Source organism: Physeter macrocephalus, chromosome 18 (genome assembly GCF_002837175.3).
Source record: "Physeter macrocephalus isolate SW-GA chromosome 18, ASM283717v5, whole genome shotgun sequence".
Classification (NCBI taxonomy): domain Eukaryota; kingdom Metazoa; phylum Chordata; class Mammalia; order Artiodactyla; family Physeteridae; genus Physeter; species Physeter macrocephalus.
Window position 1 is genome coordinate 46272036 of NC_041231.1, and position 12928 is coordinate 46284963.

Below are 12928 nucleotides of genomic sequence, written 5' to 3' on the forward strand. Positions count from 1 at the left end.
ATAGTGTTATGCTTTATAGAATAATTTACTTAGCCATCATTATTGGGCATTTTGATTGTTTCCAACTTCTCATTATTAATCCGTGTTCTAGACTGTATTGCATAAATCGTGTCTCAGATTTTTCTTAGCTTTTTATTGAGAAATAATTTCAGACTTAACCAAAAAAAAAAAAAAATAGTAAAAATAGTACAGGGCTTCCCTGGTGGCGCAGTGGTTGAGAGTCCATCTGCCGATGCAGGGGACATGGGTTCATGCCCCGGTCCAGGAGGATCCCACATGCCGCGGAGAGGCTGGGCCTGTGAGCCATGGCCGCTGAGCCTGCGCGTCCAGAGCCTGTGCTCCGCAATGGGAGAGGCCGCAGCAGTGAGAGGCCCGCGTACCGCTAAAAGAAAAAAAAAAAAAAATAGTACAAAGAGCTCCCATATGCCTTTCAATCAGTCTTTCCAAATGTAAACATTTTATAAAACCATAACACAAATATAAAAACCTGGAAGTTTACTGATACAATACCATTAACTAATCTATATACTTTATTCAGAGTTCTCCAGCTGTCCCACTAGTATCGTTCTCTGTTCCAGGATGCCACATTGCATCATTTGTCCTGTGTGTTTAGTTCCTCCTCAGTCTTTCCCTGTCTTTCATGAACCTGATCCTCTTTCTAGTTGAGGTTAAATTCACATCACATAAAAGCAACCATTTTAAAGTGTGTGGTTCAGTGGCATTTAGTACGTTCATAATATTGTACAACCAACACTTCTGTCTGGTTCCAAAACAATTTCATCAGACTTTGATCCTGTTGAAGATTATTATCCTGTTGAAGATATTCTGTAGAATATCCTGACATCTGCATTTGTCTGATGTTTTCTCATAATTGGATTGAGATTATGCCTTTTGGGCAGGAAAACCAGTGAAGTGATGTTCTGTCCTTCTTGGGGCACCGTATCCGAGGGCACGTGATGTTGATACATTTCATTATTGGTGATGTTAACTTCAATTTGGTTAAAGTTATATCTGGGAAGTTTCCTTACTGTAAAGGTACTGTTTTACCCTTGGTAATTAGGAAGTATCTTATGAGGAGATACTTTGAGATCAGGTTCTTTAACCTACCATTTTTCCAAAAGCCAAGAAACTTAAACCTCTGAGATGGTGTAGGAAGAAAGAGTGGTGGAGAGGAACTGGCCCAGGTGTGGCCAGATCTCAGTCTGTGCGTGTATCTCAGTTTCTCCTTCTGCACAACAGAAAGAATTATGCTGGTTATGTAAGGATCTTGTGTGGAAAAGAAGAGAAAACCTAGAACTAGGTACTCAGAGGTCATTCCGAGGTGGAAAGCGCTGTCAGTGAGCAGTACCTGTGCCTGGGAAGCCCACGACAAATCTCCTTGGCTTCCAGAAGAGATGGAGGAGGCAGAGCCCCAGTGGGGGTAAAGCCTCTGCAGAGGGTGTGGTGGGCCTGGAGAGCTGGCCTGGCTGTGCCTTTAACTCCTTTGGCTTCTCCCCCTTCCCAACACCCTCTTCTGTGGCCTGGCGCAGCCGACACCCAGAGGCAGGTGAGTGGGCAGCTCGGGAGAGGCCACAGGGCATGTCTACTGCATGTGCAGGTTCGACGCCAGCCTTTGCGCCCTCGCAGCGGCCCCGTGCACCCTCCAGCTGCCCGCTGCATGTTGGCACTCGCTGTGCACACCTCTGCTTCCTCACCTCACGCTTCGTGTGTCTCCTACGCTCCCCCTTAACCCCATCATCCTCCCTCGTGCTGGGTTTGCTGCGCCTGCTGTAGGGGGAGTGGCCCAGGATACTTGGGGAGGGGTCGTCTTTCTGGGTGGTCTCCGGACAGGTGGCCGAGCTCATGCCTGCAGAGGCCTGAGTTGTTACTCCTTGGCCCTTAGCCACTGGGCAGCCTGGTCACCGCGCAGCAGCTGGCCGGGCACCCTTGCTCCTACGGAAGGAAAGGAGGGGAGTTGGTGGGAAACACAGGCCCTGCTTGCTGTGCTGCTCCGAGCCCCTCCCCACCCTCTGGGAGCCCCTGGCTCTGGGCCTTGGCGCTCTGCTGTGCTAGGACCTGGGGTGTGCTAGATGGTGCATGGCTGTCCCACGCTGACCCTCTTTATCCCATTGTCCCTCCAGGGCATTGAGCGCCTCAAACGAAAGCACCAGCCCAGGGAACGCTCAGGCAGCTGGAAGTCAGTCAAAGAGACCTTTGGTGGGGACTTTTCCCTGAACTGGTTCAACCCCTTCTCCGGACCGCGTCATCCAAAGCCTCTCAGTGACAGTGACTGGGTGCGACACGTGGCATCGCTGTCAGACACTGAGAACACAGAAACACCAGAGGAGCAGTCAGAGCAGAGGAAGGACGAGGACTCTGTGGAGGTGATGGACGAATGATATTGTGGGGAGAAGGCCAGGCACCAGGCAGTCGCATCACCCTACGTGCCGCCATCGTGGCCACAGGGCTCCTGCGCACCACTCGCTCACCTGCACCCATTGCTCCCTTCACACCACCCCCGTGGCCTTGCCGTCCTCTGACCCCTCCTCCCTCTCCCCACGTTGGACCAGGTCGGGGATGGGGGTGGACTAGGGGTGACAGAGGAAGACGAGAAACTTGCTCTGAGCTCATCTGCCCATGAGGGATTGTCAGGAAACATTCTTTGAGGCTGGGCGCCCTTCACAGCCTGTGCAGCCTCACCCAGCAAAGGGAGCTCTGAATAGGGCAGCCTGGGGGCAGAAAAGAACTGGCCTCTGTCCTTTCTTGGGATGTCTGTCTTCTCTTGAGAAGGTTGGGGCCCAGGCTCCTGGCTTTTGAGAACTAAGGCTGTGCGGTTGTGATGGAAGAACAGAGCAGGGCTGGCCTTGGGAACCTGGGGTGGGACACTGGCATCAGGAGAGATGGACCTGGAAAGGCTGCAAGGATCCTGGTCACTCCCCCAAAAGGGCTTCCCCCTGGTGCCTGCCTAAACTAGAAGAAAGGCATGGCGGCCTCAGCTACCTTCAGGGCTCAGGCTTGTTTTGAGAGAGGACTCCAACAGCAGGCTATACACACACACACACGGAACATGCCCAGGTTGGAAGCAAGCCTGAGTTATGACAGTAACACCCAAACTTAGCTCCCATTCTATAGATACTAGAATCCCTGAGTCAGCTCGGAGGTGTCCTGCCTTGTGGCTAAAAATCGGTCCATTCCCACTGGAGGGTCGGGAGGAAGAACCTGTTTAGAGCTACCGGAACTCTGACCTCCCCTATGAGAACTGCATTTAACTGTCCATCCTGGAGAGAGTCTGACCACCCACGTGGGCAGAACTGACCAGAATTCTGGCCTCAGTGTTTTAGGCCAGTTCTCCCAAGACAGTGCCCATCATGGCCAGGGCCTGCAGACTGAAACAGCCCCTCACCCCCACCCCCCCCACACACAGAGGCACGCGCACACACGCACGCACACACATACGCACACACACACACACACCACCAGAGAGGGCATCTCTGGTGGGTCCCTGTGCTGCTGCCCACAGCTCTGCTTCCAGGCCAGCCCTGTGGGGCCACCAGCACTGGTGAGATGAGGTGGTGGGCAAGGCAGACGTGGGGCACCCCTTGGGATGTCTTCTTTACCCCAAAGGTCAGGAAGGGGCACCCTTGTTTAACACCCTTCTTTTCCTGGATCTGGTCCAAGTCAGGACCCCTCTGGCTGGCCTGCCCCCTCTGCACCCCGAGGTGGAGGCCCACAGGGCCACAAAGGCAGCTTTATTCCTGGGGATGGGGGAGTGAATGGGAGGTACAGAGGGATGGATCTTACCTCCTTGGCCGTGAGAGAGAGGAACTGAAGCAACAGGATCAGCAAATTCACAGACCACATCTAGGGCCACATCCAAGATGGTTCCCAAGGGAAGGCCTTCCTGAAAAGGGGATCTGGGGTCCAGCAGCATGTCCTGGGAGCACGGGGCTGGCCGTCCTCACCCCGCGTGAGCTGGGAGTGCTCAGCAGGGTAAGGGCCTGGGATGGGCCTGCCTGGTATGACGGGGGGGTGCTCTCCGATCACTCCCAACGCTGCCTGGAGGAGGGGGACGTTGCAGTTGTTAGAGTGAGAGTGAAATGTCTGGATGGGACCAGGTGAGGAGGCTGTGGCTTCCTTGGAGAAGGTTCAGGGGCTGTATGGAGGGAGCAGGTATGCAGGCTCCCTCACCAGGAGAGGTGGGGCCGTTCACCATCTTCCTCCCTCCCTCCCTCCCTCACCCCCCACCCCCGCATTGGCCCCCTTGAAGGTTCCTGATTTTAACTTACCAACACCATCAGTCATCAAGTAGGAGGGACCACTGGGTCATTTGCCACCACCAAGGGGCTGGGGTTCCTTCCACATGGAAGACTGGACATGCCTACTACACTACAGGTGCCTCGAAGGCTCACCAACCATGGGGAAGCGTAGGGGCTGTGAAGCTGGGTTTTAGGTGCCATAGTTTCAAGTTGCCTGAAGTTGTCGAAAGTCAAAGGTGAACAGACAGCACTTGGCCCTCAGTCCTGCTTCTGGTTTGGCAGGCAGGCCCAGGCCCAGGCCCAGGCCTGGTGTGTGCAGAGATCCGAGGGAAAGGCCCCGTCCTCCTGCTCTTCCTCAGGTAGGCCCCCCCACCTCAGGGAAGGAAGAGGGGTGGGATTTCAGGCAGACAATAGCGAGGAGAGAATATATTTCCAGCAGGCCCAGCCCCGTTCTGGCAGAAGACTCTACTTGGCTGGTGCTTCCAGGGCTGATGCACTCTGGGACTGAAGAGGTGGTCCCTCCTCACGGGGCAAGTGGGCAGCAGCTTCTGATAGCCTGTGTCTCCAGGGAGGGACTCTGTGGCTGTGGACGCCTTTGGTTCTGACTGCAGATAGTGGTGGCCCTGCTTTTTGAGGCCATGACTCAAGGCAGGGAGGTGAGGTTCTGTGGCCCAGGCTGGGCGTTTCTAGCTGTCAGCAGGCTACCCTGTGATTCCACATGACCTGGCCTAGTGGGTCCTCCTGCCTGTGGTTTGTGTTGGCCTTTGAATGCTAACTTTCACCCAGCTGGCTCTTGAATCTGCCCTCATATGAGTAATCAAATCTAATCATCTGAAATCTAATGAGTAATAAAATCTAATTATCTGAAAGCTAATCCCAAAGCAGGAAATGCTGAAACGCTCAGCCAAGGCTTAGAGCCAGTCAGAGCTGCTGCCTCTTTCCAAGGCATCAGGCAAAGGCTAGTTGTGATGAGAACAGTTTTCTCAGCATGAACCTCTTTCAACTGATTGGAACTAAACTTGATAAATTTCTCAAGTCCAGCTATTGTTGGGATGCCTTTTATTTGGAATCTAACGGTCTCACCTGGCTTCACCGTCCTGAAAGATTCAGACACACAGACATGCATTCAGCTGAGGATGCTGTAGGAGAGGGGAGGTAAGTTGTGTGAGAAACCAGGAGTCCCAACCTCAGCTCAGCCTCTTTGAAGGGTCCTGGCCATTCCTGGACACAGCACAGTGGGCATCCATGCTGGGTGCTGTGAGAAGCACCTAGGGAGCTTTTGATGAATACTGACGATTCAATCCATGCTGGAGAGTCAGATGCAGCCTGTCAGGGTTGGAACATGGCACCAGGGCAGGGCAGGGGTGCCAGTAGCATCTCAGCTGTTGGCAGCACTGTTTATAAACTGACAAGCTAAGGACAAGTTTAATCTCTGACTTGCTGTGTCTGATCCACACAGTGATTTTTACAACTTGAATTCACTGCCGCATTTTAAGACCCAGGAGCTTTACACTGTAGAAGAACACACACGCTCCTCTAGCTTATTCTGAAAGGTCAGAAGATCCGGAAGTGCAGGGCCCACGTTCCTACACAGTCCCAGTTAGATGAGGTGAGTGGCAGCACCCATTCCTGTTTACCTCGGTCCTCCCTGTTCCTGTTTGTCCACAATACCCCACTGTCCCCATTGTTACCGTCAACTGGTCTGGCCAGTTTGAGTCTGTGCCCCCTGGGCCTATAGGCTTCCTCTTCACTCACCATCACCCTGGGGGAAGACAAAGGTCCAGGAACAAGCATGACCTCTGGAGCCAGACAGACCTGGGTCCTCTTAGGCACTCAGGCCATTCTCTATCCATTTTCCTCTCGCTGTTTGGCCCATTTGACTTTCACAGCTGTGCCATGCAGTGAACAGGTATTATTATCCCCATTTTATAGATGAGGAAACTGAGGTTCAGTTTCTGAGGCTTGCCGAAGGCCAGTCCCCTGGCTAGTTAGAATAAACTGGCCCCGGTATGGCACTTACCAGATCTGGGACATAGCTCTGATGCTTTAGATGACTCCACCGCCTCTTTGGGCCTCAGTATTCTCCGATGTAAAGCAAGGTGGTTAAACCAGCTTCCAGGGGCTCTTCCAGCTCTGACATTTCACAAACCCTCCTAGGAATCCTGCCCGCGTTTACAGATGTTCTTGCTCCATGGGTATTAGCAACAGTTGTTTCATATGAAATGCAAGAGGAACATCTGTTTTATGATGGATCACAGAATAGGAATCATCTAGCCTCTCACTACTAAAATGTGCTCTGGGGGCCACACTACTGGCAACACTGGCATCACCTGGGAGCCCTGTTAGAGACACAGATTCTGAGCCTTCAGCCCCATCTGCTGAGTCAGAATACACATTTTAACAATATTCCCCCAGTTAATTTGTCTGTATCTTAAGGTCTAAGGAAAATAGTAGTTTACTGGTTTTTCCTTGGAATATTCAGACATCCTGTAAGAAATAGACCATCAGAAACCTTCGTTCAGGAAAAAGCATTAGAGTTTGGTCAAGTCCTTTGCTAGATCTATCAGCGTATCAAAATCAATAGTTTCCATATAGTCCAGCAAGCAAGTACAAAATATAATGAAAAATATTTCATTCACAAAAGCTATAAATACATCTTGGAAGTAATCCAACTAGGAATGTGCAAATTGTGTATGAACAATAAAACTTTTCTAAATGTAACAAAGAAGACCTGAATAAATGGAACAATATCCCACATGCCTAGATGGGAAGACTCAGTGTAGTCACTTGGCATGATTCTCCCCCCCGCCACCGATAACTTGGTAAATTCAATGCAGTGGCAATCTCAATCCCAACAGCTTTTAAAATTTCTATGGACAAGAAAAATAGTGGTGAGGAGCATTTGCCTACTATGTATCAATATGTACCTATAGAACTACAATACTTTAGATGGTATGACATTGCAGTAGGAGAAGATAAATAAGCAAATTAAAGAGTCCAGAGACCCAGATGTATGAAAGCAGCATTTCAAAACACTAGGAAATGATAGATTATTTGAGAAAGTTGGAGCTCTATCTACATCACTCCACACGCTAAAAAATTAAATTCCAGGTGCCTAATAGTATAAAGCCAAAAGTTTTAGAAAAAGCATAGGAAACATATATTCTTGGGGTGACATGAAACCCAGTATCCCTAAAGGAAGGAATTAACAAATTTGGCTACATTAAAATGGCAAAGTTCTAGTGGTGAAAGGCATTTAGAGGTTAAAAAAAGACTGTGAAATGATTTGCAGCAATAACACTTTTCTGTATAAAGACTACACACAATATGAACAAATTAATGACTCAAAATAGGTAAAGGATATGAACAAGCAATTCACAGGAGATAGTCAATTAACATAAAAATATTCAGCCTCACAAAAAGAGATGCAAATTAAAACAACTGAAATTATCCAACCATTGTGTCGGCAAAAATCAAAAAGATCTGTCGGTGGAGCATAAATCAATGCAATCTTTTCCCAAAGCCGTTTGGCATTAGCAAAATGTATCTATATTTTGACCCTATAACCCTCTACCGTGAATTCACATCTCAGAAATACCTGCATACATGAGCAAAGATCTATGTCCTGGAGAGATTTTCTGCACTGTTTGTAAGAACAGCTTAAGTAGACTCACCCTTGGTCAATGGTCTGCAGCGGGGAGACGCCCAGGCTTTCCACAGAGGACTTGGTGTCTGTCAAAGGGACGTGCAGGGCATTTTAGAAGATGTAAGTGCCGATAAGTGGCTGGCCAATTCTGCCTGCGTCAGGCAGCTGTGGTGGGGCGGGGATGAGAAGGGGGGGAGAAGATAGTGTGAGTCAGGTACATGTTTTCATGGTAAGTTAAAGCAGAGAAATAGAACCAAAATGATGAGTTATATCAAGCCAGGAAAGTGTGTGTGTGTGTGTGTGTGTGTGTGTGTGTGTGTGTGTGTGTGTGTGTGTATTACAATAGAATATTATGCATCCATGAACAGATAAAGAAAAATATATGTGTATATATATATATATATATGTGTGTGTGTGTGTCTGAAGGCTTTAGGGGAGAATCTGTTCCATGCCTTTCTTTAGCTTCTGGTGTTGCCAGCAATCATGCATATGTATAAATAACCTGACATCCTGAGCTTTGTCAGACTCTCTTTTAAGGAACTCAAGACGTGTCATCCCATGCCAACCAGAGTTGAAGCCTGACCTGTATCCTGGCCTCTTTGCAGCCCTAAGCAGGATCCCTCTTCACCAAACTAAGGACCATCCTGCACCCCCCAGCCCCATCTGCAGCCTGTGGTTCTGAGATGCCCCATCTAGCAAGACAGACAGGTGCAAGGAGGCTTCCCCAGAAAGGCCCTTTAAACAAGGGACATTTGTGAGGGAGGATTCCCATAGATGCCCTTCCCGAGCTCCAGGGTTAATACACAGGCTCCCGCCCACCACACCAGGGCTCCCTTCCATACCCTTGGATATCATACCTCCTCACAGACAAGACCCAAAATCCCAAAAGGGGCCTGTCAGTCAAGTTGCCTCACAGAGCAGCCCAGAGAAAGAAGCAGAACTGAAGCTAAGCTCTCTTCTTCCCTCAGAGTGCCCCTACCTCTAATCTGGCCAGAACATCTGACACTGGTGTACCCACTTCCCCCACCTGGCCCTGGCTGAGCCCTCTTCCTCAGACCCACACCTCAGACCTGGTGCCCCTCCTCCACCCAGGGATCCCCTGGGCTTACATCATGTTTTGCATGTTTCAGGCTTCACCTCATTTGTAATATTCATCCAAATATCTAGCTCTTCGGAAACAGTTCCCACTCCCCACCAACACCCTGTGGTTTCTCCATGCCTTTGGCAACGCAGATATATTAGCTAAAACCTCTTAATTCCTGAAATACCGTCAGAGCCAATTAAAAGGCAGGCCAGCCAGGCAAAGCTAGAACACCTGTTAAAAGGCACCTCAAACATCCCTGGAACCATGACTGGCTGGAGAGAGGTGCATTTTCCCAGACTCCTCTCAGGAGGTGGAAGAAATACTCTGCTAAGCCACTTGGGTGAGGGTGGGGAGTGAAATTCCCCAAGAGAAACTCTTGACAATTAAGTAATTAAAGACGGCTAACTGCCTTCCAGGAGGGTGGGCCCCTGTAACTTTTGCATCTTTAGAATTTTGTACAATGTGCAAGTAATTACTTATTCCAAAAATTAAAATGTTAAGAATTCAGTTGACCAAAAATGTAAAAAAAAAAAGTTTGATCCATCACTTCTCCAGAAATAATTATTTGGAAAAGCAAGGTGTCATTTTTCTTAGGAATACAATTGACCTGAAGAATAAGCCAACCAGGGGTCAGGGGTCCCTCCAGGATTCTTAGGGCCCCACCCCCAAGCCAAGGCCGAACTCCAGCCAGGAGACCCTTCTGCCTGCAGGTGGCTAACCTCTACAGGGAGCTCAGGGTACTGGAAAGATGCAAACTCCTGAGAGGCGGTCATTTCCTTGGACTCTAGAATTCCTGCAATTATGAAACTTTCGATGACTGGTTCATCATCAAACATAGGCTGCCCATGTAGGTATTGGAGTCCAAGGGCAGAGTCTCTTCAGATGCTGCCAAAGAGCTAGAGAGGAAGAGTGTGATCATTTATTATAGACCCCCCAAATGAGTGATCATCAAGCACAGAATTAGATGAAACCTAGATGGATGGAACTGGGTTATTTTGGGTAAGTCTCTTCCTCTCTTTGGAAAACAAGAAGTTGGGCTCAAGGTGGAATAATAATTGGCTGCGTTCTCCAGGCTCCCAACCTGAGTCCATGGAGACATCATAGCTGTTTTGGGGGCTTTCCGCCCATTCTCAACTGCCCTGGGTACCCACAACCCATTGATTAGATTAGGCATTTGAGATAAAATCTTTGCCATCATAAAAGGAGACTTTTAATGACACTTCCAGCACCCCTAATTTCTGACTCTGTGATAGACCCCAGGCTCCTGGACTAGTAGTCTATTTGGCCCCCGTTTTCTCTGTGCCTAGATTCCTTGTAACTACCAGGTGGTAGGTACTTAATAAATGTTTGTTTGTGTTTACTCATACGCACACATTTGTTAGTGTATGGAAATAGTCCACAGAGAAGAGGGGCATCTCAGATAGTGGGGACTCTGATCCCTCTTCTTGCCCATGGTTCCAGTACCTTGACCTTGCCTCTGCGTGGTCTTATGAAGGATGCCCAGGCTGGTGGCGTTTTTGCCCGTGTATGTCTGCAGTTCAAGGGAGCCCGAGATGTGACAGTCTTTGGGGTAGCTGTCTGTCTTTCTTTTGAGAGTGATGGTGAACTTGATAGGGTTTCCCAGCAGCACAGGATCTGCCTGGACATACATCTAAAGAAGGTCCTCTTTTTGGGGTCGTTTGTACTCGCTCTCATAACTGCGGAAAGAGAAGGCATGGTCCATGACCACCCTCTCCTCAGGGGAGCCTGAGTGAGACCCAGAAGCAGTTTCCTCAGAGGGCTCCTCCACGGGCCCGATGTCCCAACGCACCCCAGAGGCAGAAGCAGCCTACCCACCAGCCTGGACTCCAGCGACATTCCAGGGACCCAAGGGCTATGAATTCACAGAGAGGTGTTCAAATCACCATGCCTGAAAAATAGCACATTCTGATGTCAGTCAGTGGGAATGGCAGAATAAAGACCTCTGAAAATTCACTCCTCCATAAAAGCAATGAGAACATTGGCAAAAACGGTCAAAATCAACTTTTTCAGAACCCTTGAAATTAACCAAAGGCTTGCAACTATCTGAGGAGCATTTATTCTCTGTAACAATAGAGTGTTTTATGGTTTTTTTTAACTTGCTGATTCCCATCCCTTTCTCCCCAGCTCCACAGTAGCCTTAAAATCCAACAGCACCACAATCACAGTGAAAACCAGCAGCCTAATCACCTCTGAAGGGAGAAGAAGGGGTTGGATCTCCAAATATCTACCACAGAGAACTGTCATTCTGGCAGTCCCCTGGAAACCCCAACCCATGGGGCTTATCTTTGAGCTGGTTCAGAGCTCACTCCTTATAATTTGCCTTAACCCAAAAGCATTTGTCAAAAAAAAAAGGCATTGTTTATCATTGAAGTTGCCTAAGGCAACAGTAACAGCTGAGGGAAAAAGCTCACCAAAAAACTTAAAAGGAAAAGCTGAAAAACATCCATAGGGGCTTTGAAAAGCTCAGACAGATTCCTGGGAATCTAGAAAGCCACGTGCATGTGTAGGGCTGTGCACATGCCCAGGAAAGACCTAGAAGGCCATAAGCTGTCACCTCTGACTGACCCTGAGTCCCTGTACAGGCAGGAAGTGAAGGCTAAGGCAGAGTTGAAAACTGCCCGCCAGAGCACTAAATGTGCACCCCAACTTTACACAGAGCCCCTTGGCAAAAGCTAGGAGACTTATCAATCCAAGACGTTTATGGAAACTCCTGTCCAGTCATTAGCTGACCACTAAGCACACTGAGCAGAGACGTCAGTGGCCACGTACAACAAAGAATACAGACTTGGCAGAACTCTGTCAAGAAAGTTACTAAACAAACAGCAACAGCAAACAAACAAAACTTAACACACATTGGGGGGCGGGGTCAAGGGGCACGTGGATAGCAGAGACCTCAGAAAAGAAAGTAGCAGATGGGGAAAGCAGAGGCAGTGGTCTGGAGGGGGGGAAGACTTTTAAGGGAAGAGGGAGCAGCACAGTTGGGGTGTAAAGTCAGGAAAGGAACTGGAGGCTGACTCTGAAGGGGCTGGAAGGCCAGGCTGAGGAACTGCTATTTCATTTGGGGAGCACTGGGAAGCCATGAAGGTCATAGCAAGTTGAATCGGCTGGTCAGATAATACAAAAACCTCAATGAGGACATTTTTAAAAAGAGATGCAAGGCCTGCTTGCCTCTCCCCAGGCCTAAAAGCCCTACTTAAAGAAAGACTGACACAAAACCAACACAAATACACTCTGATGGACACAGATATGTCAGATGGAATCTCAGTCATGCTAGAGATGGCTCGCCTGTCTCATTCAGGTAGGTATCTACTGTGAGGCTATTTTCAGTGTCATGGGCTGAATCGTAGGCGGTTATGCTGTGTGCTGGGATGCCCAATGCTCTCAGCTCTGAGATGACACCAGGCAGGGGTGATCAGCCTCACCCTTGGTACTTCTCCCTTTGGCCCCTGGTCTCCCAAGGGGGGATGGTCAGTGCCCACCCCCAGTGGAACAAGGTGTTGGCAGCCTAGCCCAGCCTGGCCACACAGCCCCCAGTGCGGCCCCACAGAGCATCTCAGAACATGGTGGGGGTGCAGTTGGACCAAGACAAAGGGCCAAGGAGCGTACCAGCCAGCTGACCTGAGGCACATGCTGACCTCTCTGTGCCTCAGTTTCCTCCTCTGTAAAATGGTAATCGTTAGAACACCTACCTTTAGGGTTGTTCTGCAGATGACATGTTTATGTTTTCCTCCTGTCCCAACTAGTGGCCCTGGCCTGTCAGTGCCTCCTGGACCCAAGCATCCACAGAGCAATGGGTGGCAGGGAGGGATGGGGAGTGATGCTGGGCTCCAAAGATGTTCATGCTTTCAAAAATCCTAATTGGGGCTTCCCTGGTGGCGCAGTGGTTGAGAGTCCGCCTGCCGATGCAGGGGACACGGGTTCGTGCCCCGGTCCGGGAAGATC

The 12928-nt window shown here is 49.5% G+C and overlaps 2 protein-coding genes across 2 annotated transcripts in view; one reads left to right on the plus strand and one right to left on the minus strand.

Annotated features, from left to right (window-relative positions):
- The window catches only part of ZDHHC3 (zinc finger DHHC-type palmitoyltransferase 3), a 56963-nt gene extending 54455 nt beyond the window's left edge, over window positions 1–2508 (plus strand). Inside the window, exon 7 of the mRNA XM_007113716.4 lies at window positions 2121–2508. Within this exon, the coding sequence (XP_007113778.1) occupies window positions 2121–2378 (258 nt within the window). The 3' untranslated portion in view covers window positions 2379–2508. The remainder of the gene's footprint in view (window positions 1–2120) is intronic.
- Window positions 2509–3793: 1285 nt separating this feature from the next.
- TGM4 (transglutaminase 4) overlaps window positions 3794–12928 on the minus strand; it is an 18766-nt gene continuing 9631 nt past the window's right edge. Inside the window, 6 exon segments of the mRNA XM_007131015.3 lie at window positions 3794–5332; window positions 7910–8046; window positions 9565–9800; window positions 9803–9850; window positions 10430–10711; window positions 12272–12373. Coding sequence (XP_007131077.1) covers window positions 5095–5332; window positions 7910–8046; window positions 9565–9800; window positions 9803–9850; window positions 10430–10711; window positions 12272–12373 — 1043 coding nt within the window. The 3' untranslated portion in view covers window positions 3794–5094.